Raw genomic sequence first — 26,577 nt, forward strand, 5'->3', positions numbered from 1 at the left:
CACACAGCCACAGGGCAGGGCCAGGGCGTGAACAGCAGCCTCCTCTCCGAGACCTGCTGCTCGGCTGCCTGCCTTTGGAGAGGCAAAGGCTGCTTCTCCAAGCCCCGTGTCCACCCGCTCCCTGGCTCTAGACACTGTCACAGCCGAATCACGAATCACGTCTCCCACAATTAACACACTGAAGCCCCAGGCCCCACACTTCAGAATGTGACGGTTTGGAGATAGGGCCTTAAATAGGTAATTAATGAAAAATGAGGGCATGGAGGTGGGCCCTAAATCAACCGGACTCATTTCCTTACAAGAGGAGAAGATTAGGACACAGATACGCACAGAGGGACGGTGGGTGGAGGCCCCTGGAAAAAGACAGCGTCCACACGCAGGGGAGAAAGACCTCAGGAGAAATTGGTCCTGCCCACACTTGGACCTCAGACTCCCAGCCTCCAGAATCAGGAGACAATGCATTTCTGTGGTTTAAGACCCAGCTCTGTGTGCTACGGCAGTCCTAGAGGCTTTCTGGAACTGATAACTCCCAGATCAACATCTCAAGCTACAACTGCTGTGCTGTCTTACTAATGACCACTGTACACATCCCCCCTTCCCTCAGGACTGCTGGATACGTTCCCCTGTCCTTCACTCCTAAGACTACTGGAAAGTACCCCCATCCCCTAATGACTGCCAAAGATGTCCCCCAACCCCTAACACCCGCCAGAGATGTCCCCCCGTCCCCTAACGACCGCTGGATTCATCCCCCCATCCCCTAAGGACTGCCAGAGACATCCCCTGTCCCCTAACGACCACCAGAGATGTTCCCTGTTCCCCGTCCCTAACCACCACTGGAAACTCCCCTAACGACGGCTGGAAATGCCCCCTGAGATGCCCAGTGGCACCTTCACCACAGCACAGCCAGAGCAGAGCTCCAGATTCCAGAGGACTCCCGACTCCCTCAGGAAACAAGCTTCTCCACTCCATGTCCTATGCATCACTAGAAATGCATGTATGTGACACACATGAACAGCCAAGTCGTATAACAAAGTAAAACTGAAGCCTCATCATCCTCGTGTTGTTCCCAACACTTAGAGCCGCTTATCTTCCTGCGCCTCCTCCTGGTCTGGCGTGGATTTCCTGGGACGGGCAGGCGATGCCTTCAGTGGGCAGCTGGGGAAGGAAGAGGAGAGAGACCACAGGAGGAGGTGATGAGGGGCTCGGCCAGGATGAATTGCCACTGGGGCCAGCCTGGCTGTGGCCCTGGCCAACCACTGACTCCCCAGGCAGCACTAGGCATGCACATTAACCTCAGGTGTGGTCGCACTTTGTCTGGGCACCACAGATCCCCGGAAAGATAGAGGATCTCATCTGGCTCCAAACAGCAGGACGCCCTAGCTCCTGCCGGGTGCTCAGGGCCTCGGGCAGCTGAGAGCCTCCACTTGGATCAGCCCTGCGGCCCCCATACCTGGGCCTCCAGGGCCGCAGCAGGACTGTGTCCACTCCTTTCCTCCAGCCACAGCTCATCGCTGACCCAGCATGGTTCCACGTGTACAGGCTTTAGACCACCCCAGGGAAGAAGCACCCCGGGAACCCCATTTCTAGACTTTCCACCAAAACTCATGGGAGTGCCCTGGGGCGGCGGCGGGGGGGAGCGGTGGCGCTCCTGCTTCGGAAGACACACTGAGCACCCTCCCCACCACCAAGGCAGAGACGAAGGGAGTGTGCAGGCTGTGACCGCATCACCCATGCTTTGTAGTGCGTTCAATGTCTCGCCTACAAACATAAATAACATACATCATGTACATGTCGTGTAGACATAAATATATACATAGAGTAAGTTAAAGAAATCTAGATTACTATCTAACTAGATTACTAGCTAACAATGCCTCATATTCCCTATACATTCCATGGGAAGAGGGACTGGGGGGGCCATCACTGTCCCCCGCTCCACAGCTCCTGCTGGGAGGCTGTGATGCTCCACAGCACCTGCTCTCCACCAGAAGCACCACCCAGCCCTGTGTCCCATCCGATGCAGGAAGTGGCCAGCACCTCGCCCACCCCACCTTCCATCTCCCTTGGCCATGCGTCCCGCTCCTGCCTTGCAAGTGGATGGCATGGAGGTGGTGGCAATGCCGCAGCCCTCTTGTGGCCATGAGGAGGCTCAGAAGATTGGCAGCGTCAGGGCCCCCAGGCTGTTGAGATGCCAGCACTGCAGGCTCAGGACCTCTGGTGCTGTGAGAAACACACTCCTGTGTGTGCACCCACGTTCAGCTTTGCTGTTCCTTGTGGCTGAGTCAGTGCTGATTGGCACAGCGGGCACTCAGGTTTCTCATAGCACTTTTCACTATTAACAGCATGAATGAAAACACTGCATTACATGAAGCCTTCACTGGAGATGTCTCAGCACCTTTATGGATTTTTTTTTTTTTAAATCTCCAAGGGGGATATACTAGGTCGTATTTCCTGATCACGTTTGATCACATAATTTACCACCACCACTCCCCTGCCCCAGTGCTTCTGGTGGTTTAGGAAATTGCTGCCTTAATTTAAAAACAAGCCTGGGGTTTGAGCAAACACGAGGTGAGAAGAGCTTCTCTGAAGTGCGTCTGCCCTTGGTGAAAGGAGCAGGGACTTTAGCTCCACACTCTGCCCTTCCCAGCTGTGTGATGCGGTGAAATTAGCTCCATCTCCAGCCTCAGTTCTGTGACTAATATGGGGTGGTAAGACCCCCTCACAAGACACGTGGTGGCTGGGCGCGGTGGCTCACACCTGTAATCCCAGCACTTTGGGAGGTGAGGAAGGAGGACTGCTTGATCCCAGGAGTTTGAGACCAGCCTGGGCAGCATAGGGAGACCCTGTCTCTACAATAAAAACAAACACTTAGCCAGGCATGATGTCACGTGTCCATGGTCCCAGCGACCTGGGAGGCTGAGGTGGGAGAGTCCCCAGAGCTCAGGAGGACAAGGCTGTGGTGAGCTGTGATCACACCACTGCACTCCAGCCTGGGTGACAGAGGAAGACTCTGTCTCAAAAAAGCCCCAAATAACAACAACAATGAATCAGGTGTGTGGGCTCAGGACCCTGCGTGTGCAGGGCTCTAGGAATTGTGAGCCCCAGCCACTCTCCAGCTGGGTGCCCTCATGCCCTCAGTCCGCTCTGCACAGCTGCTCTCTCTCTGGAAGCAGTTTGAGGATCTTCACTGTACTTCCCCGAGCCTCAGTTTCTCCCGTGTAAAATGCAGAGGTTTGCTCCTGGTTTGCTCAGCTGGCATTTTGGACAGGCCCGGTCCCAGATCACAGGCCCTTCAGCATCCTGATTCCATCTGCCACGTGCCAGGAGCCACGCCCTACATGCCCTCCACCCCCAGTCCCAAATGCCCACGGGAGGCAGAGTCACCCACACAGGAAACCTCTGGCCGACATGGTTTCTGTGGCCCCTCCCCATCAAAGCTGCTCCGTCCCCACGTCCCACCGTGCTAGATGTCTGACATGGGGTGCAGCAGAGCCATGAGCAGCCGCAGCCCACACAGCTCCACAAAGCCACAGAAGCATTTGGCATCCCCACCGGGCCGCTGTTTTTAATTCCTGTGGTCGGATAAGGAGCCCGAGGCTTTGGGATGGTTTGCTGTTGAGCAGCGAGTTGTGCCGAGCTGGTGCTTTTCTTCGAGGGCATTGACCTATTTGTGTGGGGTCACTGTGTCCACCTGACTCATCCCAGCCCTGGGGAGGCCGATGCCCCATCTCTGATACTAACCCCCACCCCCACCCCATGCCTGCTGTCCACGGCCTCACCTGGGAGGAAGAGTGAGGCCATTTCAAGGACAAGATAATTACAGGAACAGAAAGAGCTTCTCACTGAAGCAGGAGACTGGAGAGACGGCCTTCGTCCTAGAGCAACCTGGACTCTCTGGGCGCTCCCTGCGGCCTGAGCCCACATGTAAATAGAAGGCCTTGTACCTTGCTAATTCCCAGAAATCCTCCCTCTCCACCATCTTCCTGGGCTAAGTTCAACACGGCCGGCGTCTGGGCTCCATCTGCTCTCTGCTAATGGAAAATGGAGTGTGGGAAGTGAAGATGTTTTTGAAAACACGTTTTTCAGGTGGGGTTGCTATTGATTAACCTCTCGTGGCGTCTCAGCCTTTCTCCCGTAGACCCGAGTTGTGTGACTAATACCTGGATGTATTGTGTGGCCTCGTCCGTGACGGCTCAAGTGTTGTTTGTGGGATGGGACCTGCACTCCCGCGCTCTGCGGCGGGGACACGGGAGGCTGTGCGTCCACCGGGCTATTTATCAAGATAATAGTTGCCTGCAAGGGTTCTAGACATCCACTTGTCCACACCCCAGGGAGGAGCAGGGCTCTTTATCGTGTCTGGACTTAATAAAGAAGAAATAATGCAGCTGTACTGCTGGCTACAATGTCTCTTCTCCAGTAATCCTGGGTTTCAATTTTCTGCTTAGCATTGTGTACACAGCGAACAGACTCACGAATTTAACTGTGCTCCAGTTTCCCCTGGTGACGACAGGAGAAAGGTTCACAAAAGACCCCTTTTGGATTTAATAGGACGCAGAACAGCACAGTGTCCCACGGTCTTCACGGCCCTGAGGGCCCAACTCTCTTTTGTGAAAAATTGTAATTTCATTGACACAGGAAATATGTTTCCAATGGTTTTCTTCCAGTGTTTAGACCGTCACGACCAGGAAGAGTCGCTTTGGAGGGTTGCAAAGGGCTGCCCAGCCCCAGAAACAGAAACAGCGGCACCCCTCCACACCGTGAGGAAACCGAGGCACAGCAGGCCCACAAATCAGGCCACAGCCCCAGCCCCAGCCCATGTTCCAGGATGCGCCCCTGCTGGGAGGGGGCAGTTCACACCCACGCTTGCCCTGTCTTCTCTGCAGACATGGATTACATCAGTGCCCCATCATGCTGTCAGATGAAGGTCAGTGGGTTGATGCCACCACATCCCCATTCTAAACCAGCAGCCCCCACCTTTTTGGCACCAAGGACCAGTTTTGTGGAAGACAGTTTCTCCACAGATGGTGGGTGGGGTGGTGGGGGGATGGTGTTGGGATGAAACCGTTCCACCTCAGACGATGAGGCCTTAGATTCTCATAAGCAGCCCACAACCTGGCTCCCTCCATGTGCAGTTCACAGCAGCGTTTGCACTCCTGTGAGAATCTAATGCCGCTGCTTATCTGACAGGAGGCGGAGCTTAGGTGGTCATGAGAGTGATGGGAGCAGCTGTAAATACAGACGAAGCTTCACTCACTCGCCCGCTGCTCACCTCCTGACGCACGGCCCAGTTCCTAACCGCTCACAGGTGGGTACCCAGGGATTGGAGACCCTGGCTCTAAATCGTCCCGAACCTCACACTTCTGAATTAAAAGCACAGCTTTACCCTCCAAGTTGCTTTTTTTCAGGTAACTTGGCATCTTAAACATCCAAGGTGTGGAGAAACTAGTTTTTAGGTCCCATGAAGAGAATACTCGCATATCTTTCAAATTCACTGGATTTGGAGCCCGTTTCCTATTGAGGTACTTTTTGTTTGTCACAGCAGGAATTTCTGTTCCTCCCTGTGTTGTGCTTCAAGGGGAGAGAACACACGTAGCTGCCCCCCGGGGTAAGCCTTCCTCCGTCCCCTAGTCCATGAGGTCAGCATCTCCCGGACTTGGCACTGTCACCTGGAAGCCAGCAGCCCTTCCCTTCAAGGACAGTGTCGTCTGCACCAAGACCTGAGCTGAAGCAGCAGCGCGTTCCCCTCCTGGGTGGCTTCATGGGCAATACATTCGAGGTCATGTGAGTCCTGTGGGCTGTAGCATTTCCAAAGGAACCATGAGCCAGCCCTGTTTGGCAACCGAGAACACCCTGGGCAGTAACCTCCCTGCAGAGGGGACTTGGTGGCAGGGAGGGTACCTGAGATGGGCACGCCTGCCTTTTTTTGTTTGTTTTTGTTTTTCTTTTTGTTTTTTTTTGAGACGGAGTCTCGCTCTGTCGCCCAGGCTGGAGTGCAGTGGCGCAATCTCGGCTCACTGCAAGCTCCGCCTCCCGGGTTCACGCCATTCTCCTGCCTCAGCCTCCCGAGTAGCTGGGACTACAGGCGCCCGCCCCTGCGCCCAGCTAATTTTTTCTATTTTTTTAGTAGAGACGGGGTTTCACCATGGTCTCGATCTCCTGACCTTGTGATCCGCCCACCTCGGCCTCCCAAAGTGCTGGGATTACAGGCGTGAGCCACCACGCCCGGCCGTTTGTTTGTTTTTGAAACAGAGTCTTACTCTGTCACCCACACTGGAGTGCAGTGGTGTGATCACAGCTCACTGCAGCCTTGACCTCCCAAGGTCAATCCTCCTGCCTCAGCCTCCATAGAGCTGGAATCACAGGTGCACACCACTCTGCCTGGCTAATATTTTGTTTTTGTAGAGATGGGGTCTCATTTTGTTGCCCAGGCTGTTTTCAAACTCCTGATCTTAAGTGACCCTCCTGCCTCAGCTTCCCAAAGTGCTGGGACTCAACACCATGGTCTTGATGAAGAGTGAAGAGGGAGGTACTGGTGCAGGCAGCAAAGTTAGGGAGACCCCTTGGTACCCGTGCCTGAAGGCGCTCCCTCTCTACCAGGGTCCAAGGGAATTTAATGAACTTTAGCTTCCAAAAGTTTTCACATATGGAAATGGTTCTCCATGAAAAGATCTCGTCAGTAAGTGCAGGCAAGTGTAATCAACATTGGTTTTCAGACCAGGAAACCAAATCCTCTCTTCAATATTGGCTGTGCTTCCAACATTGTTAAAGATGTTTAGCAATTAATTCAACCAATTTTTAACCATGTTTTTATCCTGTTATACTTTTATTTTTAAGGGGAGATGAACTAGCCGACCAGTGCTAGGGTAGTTAGCAGTCACTCTGTAAATGTTTGGGAAATCGAAAATGGAATGGGATTGGTCTTATGGTAAGATGACCCCACAAATGCTGTTTCTGTGTCTCCTACACAGAGGGATGCTTTTCCTCCAGTTAGAGATCTTTTGTGTACAAATAAATGATATTTTGGGGTGTAAAGTCCGATAATCTGAGACAGGCCTCAGTTAATTTAGAAAGTTGATTTTGCCAAGGTTGAGGACGTGAACCCATGACGCAGCCTCAGGAGGTCCTGACGACCTCCTGGTCGGGGCACAGCTTGATTTTATACATTTTAGGGAGACATGAGACGTCAATCAATACATGTAAGAAGTACTTTGGTTCCATCCAGAAAGGGCGGGACAGCTCGAAGCAGGGAGGGGGCTTCCAGGGCACAGGAAGGTGAGAGACAAACAGTTGCATTCTTTTGAGTTTCTGATTAGCCTTTCCAAAGGAGACAATCAGATATGCATCTATCTCCGTGAGCAGAGGGATGACTTTGAATAGAATGGAAGGCAGGTTTGCCCTGAACAGTTCCCAGCTGGACTTCTTCCCTTTGGCTTAGTGATTTTGGGGCCCCAAGATTTTCCTTTCACAGAGGGGAGGGTGTCTCTTTTTTTCTTCAAGGTGCCTTGAAATTAAGGCAAGTAGAATGGGGTGAAGCCGACTTCCCATCGCCTTGGTTTCTTTCCTCGGAAGGAAAACACATTTCACGGTTGCGGCAGAGAAGAAGCAGTGCGAATCCTGCAGTGACTTGCTGCATCCCTTAAAGATTTTTTTTTTTAAGTATTTTGTAGAATATGTTTGTTTTCTTCCAAGAGCGATTGGAATGTTTTCATGCACCCTTGGAATAGCCCTTGGATACAACCCCGGGGAGGGAACAGTGTTGCTGGAGGCCAGCCTCCCGGGCACCCACACTCCCCTCCTAGGGGCCTACCCAGGCTCTCCAGACAGGGCACCACAGGGCAGGAGGGTGGGAAAGGATACACTTTCTCCTTGTTCCTAGCACATGGTTATGCACCCCAAAGCAATATTCGCCCGGAAAGCAGTTACTAAGCATATAGAAAGCTGAGATAATTTTGTGAAGAATACTGAAGCAATAAAAACTCAACATTTGGAAGCAAGTTATGACAGCAGTCAGCATAGGGGTAACATACTCACTCGGGCTACAGTAGAAAATGTTCTTTTTATAGTAATATACAGTTTTATATCCATACGTATTTTAACATTTTTCTTTTTTTTCTTTTTTTGAAACGGGGTCTCTCTTTGTCACCCAGGCTAGGGTGCACTGGCATGATTTTGGCTCACTGCAGCCTTGACCTCCCAGGCTCAAGCGATTTTCCTGTCTCAGCCCCTCATGTAGCTGGGACTATAGGCCCCTAAGTCCTGGCTAATTTTTTGTCGAGATGGGATTTTTCCATGTTGTCCAGGCTGGTCTTGAACTCCTAAGCTCAAGCGATCTGCCTGCCTTAGCCTCCCAAAGTACTAGCATAACAGGCATGAGCCGCCATGCCCAGCCTATTTTAACATTTTTCTCGGTAACAAAAGTAACCATATTTTTATCAGATGCTTTTTTAAAGCCAGCCAATGTCGGGAAGGCTGACTTGTTTCATGGATACAGTGATGGGCAAACACCAGGTCAGAGCCAAGAGGGCGAGGCCAGGCTTCCCACTCAGGGTCCCCTGGGTAAGTTGCTTCCTGTCTCAAGCTGCACTGCCCTAACTGGTCAGTACAAAGAACGGTACTTTGGGACGCTTTGTAGTTAAATAGAAATGGAAAAGCACTGTTGCCTCTTGAGATCAAGGCCAGGCCGTACTGTTAAAAACATAATGTGAAGCCAGTGTGATGGATCACACCTATAGCCCCAGCTACTTAGGAGACTGAGGCAAGAGGATTGCTTGAGGCCGGGAATTTGAGACCAGCCTGGGCAACACAGCAAAACCCCACCTCTCTCTCATCGCTCTCTCTATAATATCTGCTACTATTATACACAATAATATATACTAGTGTATATACATATACACACACTGTAAATGTACATATGTGTGTATATATATACACACACACATATACACACACACACAGAAAATGTGAGCCTTACGTTATTTTGAATTTTCCAGTGGTGCCTAAACCTGTGTGTGCATCTGCTGTCCTCATGCTTATTGATTCACTAGTATCTATTTTCCCCTTTTAATACAACAGTACACAGTTCACTGCTGTATGTTCTGCATCTAGAAGCATGCCTGGCATGGAGTAGAATCTTAAATAGGTATTGAGTAAGTAAAATATTGGTGTTGTGGTGTTAAATGCAATAGTCAATGTATTTAGGAAACTCACTAGTGTATGTTATTGTGTATAATAGTAGCAGATAGTATGTATTATCATTAAGAAGTTAATCGTTTATAAGTTTTGACAGCATCACAGCCCCTTCCACTTCCAGCTTGATAATCAGGAGCCTGTTATTAGCAGAAGATAGCTCAGGAAGAATGCCTTCTGGAGCCCACCTCTTCCCTCTGTCTCCCCAGGAAGAGGGGATGTATGAATAATCTACAAATGGTAGGGAGGTTTATGTTTTTAAGCAGCACTTAGGTATTTTAAGATTTCTCTATATTAAACTCTAGTAAGTAGCAAAGGGGAAGATAATTTAAAGCAGTCCATTGGTTTAAGAGCTAAGTTTCAGTATTTTTGGCAAAACAGTTATGGCGCTTACATGAAATAAGAATATATGTCATGGTGTTGGAATAACTGAATATCTACAAGCAGAATTAAATTGCATCCTTACCTCACACCATATATAAATATTAACTTGAATGGATTAAGCATTTCAACATAAGATCTGAAGCTGTGAAACTACTAAAAGAGAACATAGAGGAAAAACTTCCATGATATTAATCTGGGCAATGATTTTTTAGATATGACCCCAAAAGCACAGGAAGCAAATGCAACAAAGACAAATGAGATTTCATCAAAATATTAATTAAAAGCTTCTTCACAGAAAAGGAAACAATCAGCAGAGTGAAGAGACAGCCTACAGATGGGAAATGTACCTGTAAACCACCCATCCGATAAATGGCTAATAGCCAAGATATGTAAGGACATCGAACAACTCAATAGTAAGAAAATAAATAGCCCAATTACAAAGTGATCAAAAGATCTGAATAGACATTTCTCAAAAGAAGACAGACAAATGTCCAACAGGTACATGAAAAATGCTCAAAATCACTTATCATCAGAGAAATGCACATTAAAACTACAATGCCACATCACCTCCCACCTGTTAGAATGCCATTGTCAAAGACGAAAGATAACAAGTATTGGTGAGAATGCAGAGAAAAGAGGACTCTTGTACCTTGTAGGTGGGAATGTAAATTACTACAGCCATGATGGAGAACAGTATGAAGATTCTTCAAAAACTAAAAATACAACCACCATATGATTCAGCAGTCCCAAAGGCAGGCATATACCCATAGGAACTGGCGTCAGTAAGTCTAAGAGCTGTCTACACCCCCACGTTCCCTGCAGCACTTGAATAGTGCCGATATAGCCAATATAGAATCAACCTATGTGTCCTTCAAGGGATGAATGGATAAAGAAAATGTGGCACATACACAATGGAATATTATACAGCCTTAAAGAAGGAGAGCCTCTCACTTGAGACAGCATGGATGAACCAGAAGGACATTATATTAAGTAAAATAAGCCAACTGCACAAAGACCAGTACTGCACAATCTCACCTGTTGAAGCTAAAAGAGCTAAAAGAGTTGAAGTCACAGAAGCAGAGGACAGAATGGTGGTTACCAGGGACCACATTGTTATAATACATGTTATATATACATATAATATAACTATATTACATTGTTAGTAACGATGTATTATATTCTTGAAAATTACTCAGAGTAGATTTTAAGTGTTCTCCTACAAAAAATGGTGAGACCATGCATATGATAATTAGCCTATTTAAACATTTCACAATATATGCATATTTCAAAACAACATGTTGCATACAATAGATGCAATTTTTGTCAATTAAAAAAATTTTAAAAATAAAAAAGAAAGTATTCAATTAATCAAAAGTCACATAGCAAAAGTAAAACATGACCTCTTTTATTTTTTTTCAGATAGCGACTTGACACTAAAACACTGAAAACAAAAAAGACTGAGTTGCCGATGGTGTGGTGTGACCCCTTTCCTTCCAGGTGGGCAGAGCAGTCAGTGTGATGCGATCACCTCAGGACTGAGTTTGGGTTGGATGGAGGGGAGGGGCTCTGCTTCCCACTCAGGGTCCTCTGGGCAAGTTGCTTCCTGTCTCAAGTTGCACTGCTCTAACTGGTCAGTACAAGGAACAATATCTACCCCCTAGAGATAAGAGTCAAGTGCTTATTAAAATGCCGAGCGCGTAATAATCACCGTTAGATCCCTGCCTCCATAGGGCGGTTATAAAACGGAGAACTTGCCAGGAATACTCCAGGACAGCAGATCCAGGTTCTATAATTGGCGTCGTCGTCATAAAACACAGGTAGTATGTTCCATGCATTTATGTATGAAGCCAGGCTGGAGGGCCGGCTGCAAAAATATGAGCCTGTTATTAGTGACTTGCGAATCATGAGAGCAACACTGGCGTGTGCAAAATGTATCCAGGGAGGAAACAAAGAGGGAATGTGCATGAAGCCAACCCAAGATTAAATACGGGTCATTCCTTGCTGAAAGCATGGAAGCTTCCGGGTGGATGGAGAAAACCCTTCTGGGCACCCTTGTAAAGTGACAAAGGACATCACAGGAATGTGCTTGAAGCTCATTTTCTTCTTGGCATTCCCAAGATATCAGCAATATCAATATTGCTTTTTGAGAAATTAGAGAACTGTAAGGAAGCCAAAGAGAGGGGTGGGCTTTGCTTTTATCAACCTCTCCCTCACTGAGCAGACGGCCCTCTCACTGTCCTTCCTGGGGCTGGCCCTTCTGGCCCGACAGCCCCCAGGGAAGCCAGCCCATTTTGCCCCTGACAGTATCAGGCACTTAGGATTGAATTTTCAAATTGCCCTCCCGTTTGCATCTGCATTGATGTTTTGCATTTGTTTGAGGCTTGCATCTGCTTCCAAACAATGAGCTGTAATTTTAAACCTGTTTAGCACGCATTTAACCCAGATACTTCTTTTGTGACCATTTCACTTGCATCTGGGTTTCAGTGCAAAGAGGTTGTAAGGAACAAAACAAGAGCAGAATGGTAGCAGCCAGCAGCTGCGTGCAGGCAGCACTCCCCGTGCACACCCACGCAGGGCATGCAGCCCGTGGCACACCCTGTGCACACCCACGCGGGGTACACGGCCCGTGGCACACCCCGAGAACACCCACACAGGGCACACACGCAGTCTGGTGTGAAAGGCACCACCGCACAAAGCATGTGCCCATTCTGCAGCATAGAGGCTGCCTCCCGTGCCTGTGATTTTCATAATTCAACGCTGTGGGTCCCACAGGGGCTTGCTGCAGCTGGAAGCCCAACTGCAAACAGCACTAGGAAGTGCAGGCAACCTCCGCCCCATCCATCAGAAACGGTCTGGTCCCCGCGGTGAGAGCGGGCACCTCCTGTTAGTGCTCACGAATCATTCCCTCCACAGTGCAGGTAAATGCCCCCCGAGATGCAGACGCGCCCTGACTCTGAGGCCTGCCAGCTTCAACAGAGGACTTTGAGGTCCAGAAGGGAGGTGGGCAGCTATTTGGCTGAAACGATCTTTCTTTCTTACTGGGCAGCGATTCCAGGTCAACTTGTTTGTTCTGACCCTGGCATTTCTTAAAGGAAGGGACTCCTGCTTTTGGTTCCACGTCGTGTTTTAGCAAGGCCATACCATGTCCACCTAGAGCCTGTGGAATCTTTGCGGAGCCCGTGGGTTTTGTACGGTTGATGCTGATCTGTGTGGCAGTGGTTTTTGGTTCCTAAGTCAGTTGTCACACTAGAGCTGAAGATGGAGACACGTGGAGATGGGATCTGTCCAGCCCCACCCCACAGACACTGCGTGGGAACACTTGTACCCTGGGACATGACTGCGGGGTCTTAGGGACCTCCTAACAGTTCGTGGGGTCTGAGTCAGAGAAGTTTTCAAAACCAAATTTGAACACATATTTATATAAAGTCTGAGTAATTTTCTCTGAAGGCATCAAAACTGACACAATGTTTATCATCTCAAAAATGACATTTGACACAAGAGGATGCTTCTGACACATAATGGCTGGCTAGATGAAGGGCCAGAGATAAGTTCTAGACCTGATGCTGCTGCTGGATGACAACTGAAAGCATGGAGACCCATCCAGGACCGCTCTGCATCCTGAATGGTGCTGTATCCTGAATGGATGGCGCTGTACCCAGGACGGTTCTGTATCCGGGATGGTGCTGTACCCAGAACGGCTCTGTGTCCGGGACGGCTGTGTATCCAGGACAGCTCTGTACCCGGGATGGTGTTGTACCCAGGACGGCTCTGTGTCTGGGACGGCTCTGTATCGGGACGGTGTCGTACCCAGGACGGCTCTGTCGAGAGGCCTTTATGTGACAACAGAAACGCCGTACATCTACCCCGTGCACGACACTGGCCACCAACCACGCAGGGCTGTTGAGCACCTGAAACGTGGCCGGTGAGGAAGAAGAATTGAGTTTTTATTTGATTTTGAATAAATTAAATTCAAATTTAAATTTAAAAAGACACATGTGGCTAGTGGCTACCACGATGGAAAGTGCTAATAAGATTCTTTTCTGTACGTTTATTGCTACCTAATCCCACCTCCCCACCACATGCCTAAACAGTTATGTAAAAATAAACACTCACATTGTGGCAGTGACTCTCAGGAAAATAATTTTTATAACCTGAAATGTTAATTTTCTTTTTTTTCATGATCATTGATACAGTATGAAAAATATCCCTAGAAACTTGAGATGAGAGAAGCAAAATTCATCATTATCAATTTATTGCTTCTGCTCATGTCCTCGGGGGATAGTTTTTAATTTACATGTTGTCATTTCTTTTAAAATGCTCTTATGGGACAATTACACATGCCATTGTGATTTTCAGAAGCCACAGATCAATATAAAGGCAATTAGCAATATTTTTATCCTTTAAAAATAAAATGTCAGGTGTTTGAAAAATGATTTTTAAAATATGAACATTACAAAATAAATTTTATTTGGATTTTGGCATGTGATGTTAAAACAACCTTTTGCTTTCGTGAATTATGTCATTAAAAAGTCAGTGTTTGTGCTCCCAGTGTTACTCACAGCTCTGGGCATGGAAGGAATTCAGTGAATACTTGCTGTAATCCTACAGCGTTATTGACGTGCCAATATTGGTACTCTGATCTATTGCAATTGTCTATGTGCCAAATTCTGCATCTATAAAATAAAATTATATTTGGACTTTCTGATGCAATGGTGGTAAAATTACAACAGTTAATGGATACAAAGTACACTAATGCTGTTGGTATAGTTGATGCTGTTAGTATGGCTGATGTTGTTGGTATGGTTGATGTTGTTGGTATGGTTGATGTTGGTATGGTTGATGCTGTTGGTATTGGTATGGTTGATGCTATTGGTATGGTTGATGCTGTTGGTGTTGGTATGGTTGATGCTGTTGGTTTGGTTGATGCTGTTAGTATAGTTGATGCTGTTGGTATGGCTGATGTTATTGGTATGGTTGATGATGATGTTGGTATGGTTGATACTGTTGGTATGGTTGATGCTGTTGGTACGGTTGATGTTGTTGGTATGGTTGATGTTGTTGGTATGGCTGATGTTGTTGGTATGTTGATGCTGTTGGTATGGTTGATGCTGTTGGTATGGTTGATGCTGTTGGTATGGTTCATGCTGTTGGTATGGCTGATGTTGTTGGTATGGTTGATGCTGTTGGTGTTGGTATGGTTGATACTGTTGGTATGGCTGATGTTGTTGGTATGGTTGATGCTGTTGGTGTTGGTATGGTTGATGTTGTTGGTATGGCTGATGCTGTTGGTATGGTTGATGCTGTTGGTATGGTTGATGTTGTTGGTACGGTTGATGTTGTTGGTATGGTTGATGTTGTTGGTATGGCTGATGTTGTTGGTAAGGTTGATGCTGTTGGTATGGTTGATGCTGTTGGTACGGTTGATGTTGTTGGTATGGTTGATGTTGTTGGTATGGCTGATGTTGTTGGTATGGTTGATGCTGTTGGTATGGTTGATGCTGTTGGTACAGTTGATGTTGTTGGTATGGTTCATGCTGTTGGTATGGTTCATGCTGTTGGTATGGTTCATGCTGTTGGTATGGCTGATGCTGTTGGTACGGTTGATGCTGTTGGTACGGTTGATGTTGTTGGTATGGTTGATGTTGTTGGTATGGTTGATGTTGTTGGTATGGCTGATGTTGTTGGTATGGTTGATGCTGTTGGTACGGTTGATGCTGTTGGTATGGTTGATGTTGTTGGTATGGTTGATGTTGTTGGTATGGTTGATGTTGTTGGTATGGTTCATGCTGTTGGTATGGTTCATGCTGTTGGTATGGCTGATGCTGTTGGTGTTGGTATGGTTGATACTGTTGGTATGGCTGATGTTGTTGGTATGGTTGATGCTGTTGGTGTTGGTATGGTTGATGTTGTTGGTATGGTTGATGCTGTTGGTATGGTTGATGTTGTTGGTACGGCTGATGCTGGCTTCTTCTCTAGACTATGGGATCCTCTATGGGACCACAACATGCTCACATCTGCAGCATTTCAGAGGCATCAAATGGCTTCTCAAGATATGTCTGCAAATGACCAAATGAAAACAGGAAAAAATGAATCAATAATGGGGCAGATGGTGAGGGAGGCATTACAGAGAAGGTGAGGTTTTGTTGGGTCCTTCAGGAGGGAAGGCAGGCTGGGTTTCTCTACCTCTGCGTGGTGGACGTGTGTCAGATGGGCACTGTTTGAGGGCTACCCTGTGCGCTGTGGGGCATTTAGCAGCATCCCTGCTCTCCACCCACCAGAAACCAGGTGCCCTTCCCCAGCTGTGACCACCGAAAATGTATCCAGACATTGCCAAATGTCCCCCGGAGAGACATTTGCATTCTGTGGTTTTGGTTAGGGCTCTAGTTACAAAGTTCCATAGATTTTGAGAGTCTGTCCCAACCCTATTTTGCTATTGAAATTTTGCAGAACTGAGGACTTTCAGGAGCTATACGATATTTATGGTAGAAATGCCTCAAGGAAGGGCCACACCATTAACAAAGATTTCTCTCTGGGATTGAGGCTAGGAGTGGTGTTATGTTCCTCTTTAGGAGTTTTCATAAATTCAAAATGCTCTACACACATACCAAAAAAGCCTTCATAAAGTTTTATTATAAATAATACATCATAGGTGTATAAAATGTACTTTTTTTTTTTTTTTTTTTTTTTTGAGACGGAGTCTCACGCTGTTGCCCAGGCTGGAGTGCAGTGGCGCGATCTCGGCTCACTGCAAGCTCCGCCTCCTGGGTTCACGCCGTTCTCCTGCCTCAGCCTCCTGAGTAGCTGGGACTACAGGCGCCCGCCACCGCGCCCGGCTAGTTTTTTGTATTTTTAGCAGAGACGGGGTTTCACTGTGGTCTCGATCTCCTGACCTTGTGATCCGCCCGCCTCGGCCTCCCAAAGTGCTGGGATTACAGGCTTGAGCCACCGCGCCCAGCCAAAATGTACTTATTTTATTAAATTCCATTGAGATAGAATTCTCTTCGCCCTCCTGATCAAACCCTTTAGATATCTTCCAGCCTGACCCAGTTCTTTGGGTCCTCAGGGCATCATTACGAAGTGGCAATAATTAGCTATAAACGTAAATAAGGAAAGCCAAAGCGGACACCCCTCCATCCGAACCGGCGCAGTTCCCTGGGTTCCGCACTGACAGGGCCACTCCGCTGTGACCGTGCTCTGGCTAAAGTGCTCCTCCGGGCTGAATACCTCGTTCTACCATACACGGGGCCTTTGAACGACTGCTTTTAAATGTGGTTGTTGAATTAATGCATGCTTGTACCAGGTACCAGAGTGCAGAGAGCTGCCGCTGACGTAGTGCTGGTCACTCTGCACCCACTAGAACGCTGGCAGGTATGTGTCAGTGTGAGATCAAAGGCCCAGCTCTTCCGCACCCCTTTAATTTGAATAGGAAACATGGCGCCAGCAGACAAAATCCCGAGGACAGTCAGCACGCGTGTGCTCCTGCGATGGGTCGGCCGCCCTTGGCAGCCAGAGGACAGGCTCCAGGTTTGACCCCTCTTCCCTGTCCCTGTTGCTCAGGAGGGTTATTTTAAAAGGCACAAGGATGGAGCCCACTAAATATCAGGGACTAACCACAGCACAGAAAACTGGGAAGGAGCCCAGCAGAGAGGCAAAGGTGGCAAATCTGGAGTGAGCTCTTCGTGGACCACATTCAGATCAACCACTTTTAGAATCCACACGATACCATCTTTTCTTCAGGCTCTTAGACAACAATTATTCCTTAAAACTGAAGAATAGGTTTCCTAAGAATGGCAAAAGAGACAAAGAGGCCCTTGCTGAAGTCGCTGTTCAATAATAAGATAATAAAATGTTTGAATGCCGGTGTCACCTAAGGCTGCTAATAACATAGCACGTATTTCTCTTTATTTTATTTTTATAGGCCAGATAAATTAAACTAGCTCCTTGCTCAACAGTTTGACACGCGTTTTTAATAATAGCTCACTGCTGTCCTTCAGTGGCATGCCTGGCTCAAGGATGCCCGGGTATGGAGGTCCCCCTTCCAAAGTTGGGTGTGCATGGCTGGCAGAAGGCTGCGTAGACACGGGCTGGAGAAAAGGGGAGGAGCTATTCGTGTCCGACCCGATGCTAGGAATGCTGGCGCTGCCTGGGTAGTGCGTCATGGCTACGTTCTAGACTGAGTCCACAGGACACTGAGGCCTAGGACACTCCCTGGGACACATGGGTTTGAGTGGTGTGGCCAAGACCTTGCCAGCCCTGGGGAGACCCCCGCCCTCAATTCTAACACAAGCTAGAGAACAGAGGCATGCAGCCTGGCCGAGACTTCGAGTTAACAAACTCTGTTTAAAAACATCTTCACTTCTCTTTGGTAAACACCGTGTCTACTAATATATATTGAGAAAATTAGTGTTTTCATGCCACGTTTTCTGGTACATTACCTAAACTCAATGCACAACTCACACTTGGCGTCTCGTTGCTAGCTAGCTGTGGACCACAATGTTTCACCACCAAGTATGGGCGTCACAGCAATAATTTGACAGGTGATAAAAAAGGAATAAGCGCTTTGCCGCAGTTTTGAGAGTCTGTTCTCCACAGTCTCAGTCACTGGAGTGGAAGGAATGAAGATGCACAATTTAAACAGTATGCTTACATGCATCCAACAGAAATTTTCCTGTGGAGATTAATTGGATTATACCTATAAAATATTCATATGGTATACTTATCAGTCCAGAGATGATTTTGAACAATTAGGAGAATGTTTTCACTACGACTAAACGATCACCACCACAGCTGGGTAACATTGAAAGATATCCTATGAGCCAAACACTCTAATAATTTTTGCACGTGTACTCTTTGAGACACTCCATATAAAGTGCAGCTTCACGGAGTACATTAACTCCACAATCTCAGATTCTAAGCGTAAAGTGATATTGACTCGAAACCTCTCACGTCAGGTACTTGCACGGGAGCACAGCGATAAACGGTCTGGGTCTGTCTTCCCTCAGCTTTGCAGAGGTCAGTTGTGCTACCTCGGGCAAGCTTCTGGTCTCCCTCAATCTCAGTTTCTTCCTCTGGGGACTGGGATGCTGGGCTCAGAGACAGACTGGAACTGAGCGGGAAAGCCCTACAGAAAGCAGTACTTGGATGTGAAGACGGTTTAGGCCGGACGCAGGCCTGGGTCAGCCCTGGCTCACAGCGGACAGGTGTAAATGTCATAGAACATGCATGGAACATGCATAGAACATGCGTCATGTGTGGCACACACAGAAATCATCCGTGCTGATGATCATAACACATCACTGGCACATTCGGCCTGAGAGTCGAAGCAACATGGCAGAGGGTGATGGTAAATTCATTCAGAAAGGCCTGGTTATCGAGATCCCTGTGTGGCACCAAGTTTATGCTGGTGAGAGGATGGACAGCAGGGAGAGCCATGCCACGTCTGCGTGCAGAATGTCCACGGTGAGCCAGAGGGCACGGGGTGCTGACTGGGGGCGTTGGATTCATGGAGAGACCGGGGGGGACTCCTTCATGAGAGGACCCTGGAGCCCAGGCTCATGGGCAGGAGGGAGTGAGTCTGAGGTGGGTTGGCCTTGACTGGGGCACGGATGGGTGGGCCAGAGCCACTTGGCAAAGAGGAGACAGCAGGAGATAAGCCAGGAGGGAAGCCAACCGTGCAGACCACGTGGGTCACACGCCAGTGCTGCGGATTTTGCTTTTAATCTGAGTGGAATGTGATGTCGCTGCAGGATTTGAATCAAGGGAAGTGCAACGTGTGCAGGGAGAGGGGCGACTCGAGCCCCTGCGAGGGGCCGGCGGCTCTGCAAAGTCCAGACGACGGACCCCACAGAACACATGGGCCGGTCGAGGCGGGCAGAGAGCAAGGCCGGGCACTGGGAGGACAGGAAGGCGCAGGAGAGCAGTGGGAGTGGGGCTCAGTCAGGCAGGAGCAGGGCTCTGTCTTGGTTTTGCAGACACAGCATAGCCTCTGCCTTCAGGCAACTCAGGGAGAGGTGGACAAACGCACTGCCCACGACCCAAGGACAGGCCAGGGCCCGGGTGGGCAGGCGCGGGCGGAACGGGGAGCTGAGGCTCCTCGAACGCACCCGGCAGGCATGGGGGCGGGGGAGGCTTAGCGGTCGCACACAAGCTGGTATCTGGCACTTTCTAAGAGAGGGGGCCCAGCGAGCAGGGACTACGTAGAGTGTTCCAGGCCTGAGTGAACGCATCCTATGAGCAGTGCGGACGCAGCAGGCAAAACCACGTGGGCAGAGGCCGCCTGCAGAGCCAGGTGGTGGCCAAGTGCCTGCTCTCCTCTGAGTGATCTGGAAACTTCCCTCACTCCCACTGGTGGGTGGGACCTGGATGGCAGGGATGTTGGATTCAGAAAAATGTGGGGTCCGGCCCCAAGCATAACTGGCAGCCACAGCCGGTTTCTGTGGCAAATCTGAGGCAGTGAGCAATGCCGGCGTCTCTCCCGGGCGGCCACCACACGAGTTCATGCAACTTCTGCCTGAGCCTCCCCGTCCTGGGTGCAGCCCCCTCCGCATCCCGCCCCTAATCTGGGAAAACCTGGCCCCTCCTCTGTGTCCCCTCCTGGCCAAGGGGCCCCTTGAGGGGTGTGGGAAGAGCCTACTGAACTACTGCTCTCCCCTTCCGATGGCTGCGACCCCAGATTCCATCAGGGGAGTGGTGGCCGCCAAGCCCTCAGCGTCTGTTCCCACTCACACCGCAGCCCACGTAACAGACAAGTCTGGTTCGGGGCGGGAAGGATGGGACAGCAGAGCCCACTGGGCAGAGGTGGCAGAGCGGTGACCGGGCGGCACAGGGCAGGCAGCTCAGGGCAGACATGCCTCGGGGGGCCTGAAACGGGGCAAGGACCCACACGAGGCTCAGGATGCTGTGCGGCTGCCGATGGGTCAGTGCTTGGCGGGTATTGCTGAACTGGGAACCCAGGGGCACGTCCGGGTCTGAGGGCACCACCCCTGGGGCTGGGCCTTCCTTCCCTGGCGGCCCCAGGGACTGGCCCTGAGTGGGGAAGGGCTGAGCCTGCTGCGGTCCTTCTGTCCGGCCGGACGGCTCGGGCCTGGCTTCCTGCCTTCTTCCACCTCAGGTTCAGGAGTGGTGGGGAAATTCTGGGCGTGGGTGCCAGTGCCCCGGGCCCAGCATGGAGAGGAGTCTGTGTGGGGAGAGAGCCGACTGTCTGCTCCCTGGCTCTGCTCGCGTCTGTGCCGGCCCACACGCCCGGATGCTCTTCCGCCTGGTCGGTCAGGGGCTGGGCTGTGGGCCGTGTGCTCTGCTGAAGGGCAAATGTCCCACAGGCTACGTCCCGGGTCCCCAGGAGGATGATGGGCCAGAGGGGACCTTCCAGGCACACGGGACTGGAAGGAGCCCGGGGTATAAGGAGGGACAGAGGCTGGCACTAAGGGGAAAGGGAGGGCCCAGGGGGTCCCCCCCCTGCCTTCCTCACTCCCTCTGTGGGGTCTCCAGGGTCACACCTCTGACCCTGACAGCTCCCTTGCGCTTCCTCGTGCGCCCCTGGGTCTGAGACGCCTGCCTCAGGCCATGCTCCTGCCTCTCCCTTTAGGTTTGTCTCACAAGTAAACGGTACAAGCGGACTTGGAGGATGAGGCTAGGGGTTCCCCTCACACAAATTCTATGTCGCAGCCACTGAAATCTGAGTTTTAGTAAGCAAAACAAAAGTCTATGCTTTCAGGATTCAATAAAGCTATTTTTTTAAAAAAGTGCTCCTAAGACTATAAACACACCTGCCTCTGACACCCACCCCTGTACTCCCCAACCCGGGGGAAGGCTGGGACCTCAGGGCAGCAGGAGGAGGAGTGCCTGGGGATTCAGGTCCCTGCTCTACCCCGCCAGGAACACTGTCTCTCTCTCTCTGCCCCTTCCCTTCCCTTCCCTTCCCTTCCCTTCCCTTCCCTTCCCTTCCCTTCCCTTCCCTTCCCTTCCCTTCCCTTCCCTTCCCTTCCCTTCCCTCCCCTCCCCTCCCCTCCCCTCCCCTCTCCACTTTTCTTTCCTTCCCTCCCTCCCTCCCTTCTTCCTCCCCTCCCTTCTTCCTTCCTTCCTTCCTTCCTTCCTTCCTTCCTTCCTTCCTTCCTTCCTTCCTTCCCTCCCTCCTTCCCTCCCTCCATTTTTTGAGACGGAGTCTCACTCTGTCGTCCAGACTGTTGTACTGGCGTGATCTCAGCTCACTGCAACCTCTGCCTCCCGGGTTCAAGCGATTCTCCTGCCTCAGCCTCTTGAGTAGCTGGGATTACAGGTGTGAACCACCACGCCTGACCCATTTTTGTATTTTTAGTACAGACCGGGTTTCACCATGTTGGCTAGGCTGGTCTCGAACCCCTGACCTCAGGTGATCCACCCGCCTTGGCCTCACAAAGTGCTGGGACGACAGGCGTGAGCCTCTGCACCCGGCCGTGCCTCACATTTCTTATTCTTGGGTGACTCCGAAAGTCAATTCTGCAGAGATGCCATTGACTTATATTTTATGTGGTCACATATTTCTAGATACAAACCCTGGAAAAGCCTTCTATTTTTCTATTCATTTTTCTGCCCTTTTTACAATCAGTTTTGCAGCCCGTCCCATTGCAGCAGTCCTGTGCCTGTGCTGGGTGCCTGGTGGCCAGGCTTGCAGGACAGTGGAGGCTCCCACCCTCCAGAGGACCCAGACACGTCTATGGCCTTTGCACATCCAACAGCGAGCGCCGAAAGGAAGGCCTGCCTGAAGAGGTGTGATCTGCGGAAATGATGCCTGCTTTTCCCGGGTTTTTCTCATCAGCACTGGACCTGCACTCCCTCCTTCTCCCGGAACGGTGGTCTGGGGAGTGAGGGGTAATTGGCTCCCTGAGTCTTTCAGTGAGGACCTGGCCGGCAGGGAAGCATAACGCTGTTCTCACTGCAACTCATGTGCTACCTCCAAGACGCGGGCGCTGCGCCGCCGGACCGCGCTGACATCTGGACAAGGGTGCTTCACCGCGGCCCTTGAGAGATGGGCCTCTCGTGCGGCCGCCTGGGTGAGTGCCCTGGGCGCGCAGACAGCACAGGCTCTAATTGAAAACCTCTTTCTTTACAAAGGTCCAGATGAGACGGCATTGAGGCCGCACATGGGCAGAGGACAGCACCTGGGGGCCGAGCGGGGCTCAGACGCGCCTTTCTGAGGTGGAGGGGGAAGGCGTCTGGATTCCAACCCTGTTTACCAGGAGGGGGAAGATCAAAGCTGAATGCTGGCAGAATTTGAGGCTATTTACGGACCACTGCGACCCCTTGTGCCGTCTCCTACTGTTTGATCTCTGTAAGAGCCTGGCCAGTGGTTCTCAGAGGAGGCCTTCCAGACCCGCAGCATCAGCATCACCTGGGAATGCATAAGCTCAGCGAGTTCTTCCGTTGCACCTGCGTCCTCTGGATGGAGACTCAGGGATGGGACCCAACCCCCGTGTCTCAGCAAATCCTGCTGTGGGTTCCAGCACGCGCCGCAGTTTGAGAAGCCCTGGTCTGTGGGCGGAGGCAGTTGCAGGGGTGGGGAAGACATGCTCTCTGGAGGGAATGGGAGTGATGTTTTAATCAGAGCGGAGTCTGTCTACACCAACAGACATGGGGCCACAGGGCAGACAGTGCGCAGGTCTCTGAAGCCACAGAAGAGGAAGTACAACCTCATTTTGAGCATATCTTCCTGTTGACCAGAGCCATGGACTCTCTCTGGGGCCTGGAAACAGAATCTGCTGTGGGCTGCTTGGGGAACCAAAATGCTCACAGAAGCCCTGCTGGAAACTGGTGTGCAAGAGGGAAGGAAGGTGGCAGCCACCTGGCAGCCTGGCCTGCTCTGGGGGCTGCGGGACCCTCCCTAGCACTTGTTCTAACTGCCTGCAAACCTCGCCGTGCGCCTGGGAGGGTCCTGTCCCTCTGGGCTCATGTCCTTGTCCTCACACTCAGGCCTGGACTCACTTTCTGGTGGTCTCTGGGATCCCAGGGCCCATCCAGCGTGGGAGAGGCATGGACTCACTTTTTCCTCCAGGATCCGCAGGGTCTGTCCAGTGTGGGGGAGGCCTGGACTCACTGTCTGGTGCTCTGGGGTCCCAGGCCCCGTCCAGCATGGGGGAGGCAGAACCTGCCCTACTCAGGACTTGAGCACAGCTGTTTCCTCAGTTACCCATCAGACCCCCACTAGCCTTGGCTTAAACAAAGACGCTACCCCACACAGGGGCTGACTGAGTTCTAGGGTGCCTTCCCCCCTGATGCCTAGGTGGTACTCCCAACTCTGTCACCCCCAGAGTGTAGCTGGGGTCACCTGGCAGCAGTGAGGCTGCCCTGAGTGGGTGGGAGGGACGGGACCTGGACAGCAGCCCCAGCCTCCCCTCACATTCAGGACCTGCCGGCGTCCGGGGTACCTGGCGGAGCCTGGGATGGGCGAATCTCCCGGCATGGGGCTCCCGTACCCTGCGCCCCTCACACAGTCAGGGCCACCTGTCCTGTCCCTTCAGGGCTGGGGCGATGGAGCCAGCACAGAAAGAGAAGGTGGCCCTTGTCTGGCAAGTGCAACCCACTCAAGTCCCGTCAGGCTACACGGTGCCAGCCGACCCACCTGTGCCCACGAGCCGGCCCCGGGCAGTTCCCGCGGCTCTGTTGGACTCTGCACTTGTGGAGCCAGCTCTGGCTTCTCCATCTCAGGAAGGCACAGAGGCACAGTCTGCCCTCAGCCCATTCCTTAGGTCTCCTCTTTGCAGATTTGGGTGCAGGAAGAGGCCCAGGAACAACCACGTGCCTCTCTGGGCCATCACCCTCCTCTGCTAGGATCCCCTCCACAGCGGCTGAGCTCCTGGGGGACTGCCCTGCAGACTGGGCCATTCCCAGCCACACAGAATCCAAATGTGTCTCTTAATCAAAAAGCAAAGCCACTGTGAGAAGCCGATGGCTGAACAGTGACACCAAGGATGGTGAAAGGGAGGAAGGCCAGTGTCCCTCACACTCTTCCCCTGCCTGGTGCTCCCAGGGTTCCCGGGTCGATGCTGGTCCTCACCACGGACTGGGATTGGCCCCTGAGCATACTGGGGATGAGGGGGACGTGCCAAGGGTCACATGAACACAGGCCCCTGCTGTGCCCGGCCCGAGGCCCTGCTCCCCGGGAACTGCGCACAGTGGTGACTGCGGGTGAGGGGACCTGGGAAAGACAGAGCACCCGGCCGCGTCTGAGACCCAGACCCCGGTGATTCCTGCAGAGCTCCTGCATTGTCCTCGTTGGACTAAGGCAGCAACTCGAGGGGGGCAGGACTCAACACTATAACTCTCTTTTTAGGTGAGAAGCAGAGATAAAGGAAGAGGCGAAATCACCTTTCTGGTTAAATATATATTCCAAACAGCATTAAACGGAGCATGAATGCACTGCAACTATCCGAGTGGAATTTTCACTCAGACACCTACATACAGAATACAGCTTAGAGGAGCCAACGCCCTGCTCAGGGAAGGACACAGTTTTCCTTGTTGCCCATTTAAGACCAGAAATAGCACTACAGCCCATTACACATACATCTTGACTTTTTTTCTACCTCATCTTTTACCATTTCCAATTATTGCAAGGTCCACACAGATAATTAAGGAATAGGGAATAATTAGATAATGAGGTGAAAATCAGTTAATTTTTTTTTTACCTAATTGCAAAAAAATACCCATTTCTGGTCTTGAATTATTCATACCCACCAATTGTATGAATGCTGGAAAATGCCAGAAAGTACCAGAAACTCAGCATATCCTTTCATTCTTTCTTTAAATTGCCAAAGATTTTTAAAAATCAGCTAAACATTTAATGTACATAGGTTAAAAGCCCAGGCTGGGTGCGGTGGTACATGCCTGTTGCTCCAGCTACTTGGAGGCTGAGGTGGGAGGATTGCTTGAAGCCAGAAGTCTGAGGCTGTTGTGATCCATGAACTTGCCACTGCACACCAGCCTAGGCAACAGAGTGAGACCCTGTATTTTAAAAAGCAGGAAAATAAACCTCATCTAGGTTCTACTCTTTCTGCCCTTCTCACTATTGCACTTGACTAGTCTTAAAAGCAAACACAGGCTGGGCATGGTGGCTCACGCCTGTAATCCCAACACTTCGGGAGGCCAAGGTGGGTGCATCACTTGAGGTCAGGAGTTTGAGACCAGCCTGGCCAACATGGCGAAACCCGTCTCTACTAAAAATGCAAAAAGTAGCTGGTATGGTGGCACATCTGTAATCCCAGCTATTCGGAAGGCTGAGGCAAGAGAATCTCTTGGACCCAGAGGCAGAGGCTGCAGTGAGCTGAGATTGTGCCACTGCATTCAACCCTGGGTGACAGAGCAAGACTCCATCTTACACACACACACACACACACACACACAAACACAAATACCCACCAATAGATCTGCAGGGCAGTGTCCATTCCACTCCCCAGAGGCAATCCACTTAAAAGCTAAAACTGTACCTGTTTACCCCCACATTTCTAAATAGCATGCTTATATTTCTATTTGCTGACTTTCTTTAGTTCAATTTTGGCTACTGACTTCATATAATGAAAAATGAGAATTCGGCATTTCTGTACCACGTCCCCACTCGTTATCAAGGTCTTTCTTCCCTGACACACCCACTGCTGTTTGTAATGTCTGAACAGATCAGTATTCTAGTAGATCAATTAAATGTCATGACATTGTATAAATATGACTCACAGCTGAGACACGTAGTGTACTATAATTACAGTTTCTTCCTTAAACAATTTTCTTTTTTTTAGTTTGTTTTTCCTGGACTTAATTGCTTTTTCACTGGATTCGTTTTTCATATACATATCACTAACTCAGCCCTAAACTCTCTGTGAGAATTGTAAATCTCCTCTCAATTTGCAAAAGGCCCTCTGTGTTTTCATCTTCCCTGGGAGATGCCCCTCTTGCAGCCTCCCTTCCTCTTCAGCACCGGATTCCTTAGCTTCCCTTTCCTTTCACTCTGGGGATTCCCATGGCCTCTTTCCTTTTGGATTCTTGGTTCCT

At 50.4% G+C, this 26,577-nt stretch overlaps 1 protein-coding gene across 6 annotated transcripts in view; it reads right to left on the reverse strand.

The window, feature by feature from the left end:
* Nucleotides 1-851: 851 nt before the first annotated feature.
* The window catches only part of LOC105485285 (homeobox-like protein HDP1), a 454,750-nt gene continuing 429,024 nt past the window's right edge, over nt 852-26,577 (reverse strand). For 4 of the 6 annotated variants that reach the window (XM_071081014.1, XM_071081013.1, XM_071081012.1 and 1 more), the window contains one exon: nt 10,974-15,623. In XM_071081014.1, the coding sequence (XP_070937115.1) occupies nt 14,123-15,370 (1,248 nt within the window). In that variant the 5' untranslated portion in view covers nt 15,371-15,623 and the 3' untranslated portion in view covers nt 10,974-14,122. Of the gene's footprint in view, nt 1,156-10,973; nt 15,624-26,577 lie in introns of those variants that run through there. The other 2 variants (XR_011614573.1, XR_011614572.1) reach the window with 1 other exon arrangement.

This window comes from Macaca nemestrina, chromosome 16, assembly GCF_043159975.1.
Source record: "Macaca nemestrina isolate mMacNem1 chromosome 16, mMacNem.hap1, whole genome shotgun sequence".
NCBI classification, from domain to species: Eukaryota; Metazoa; Chordata; class Mammalia; order Primates; family Cercopithecidae; genus Macaca; species Macaca nemestrina.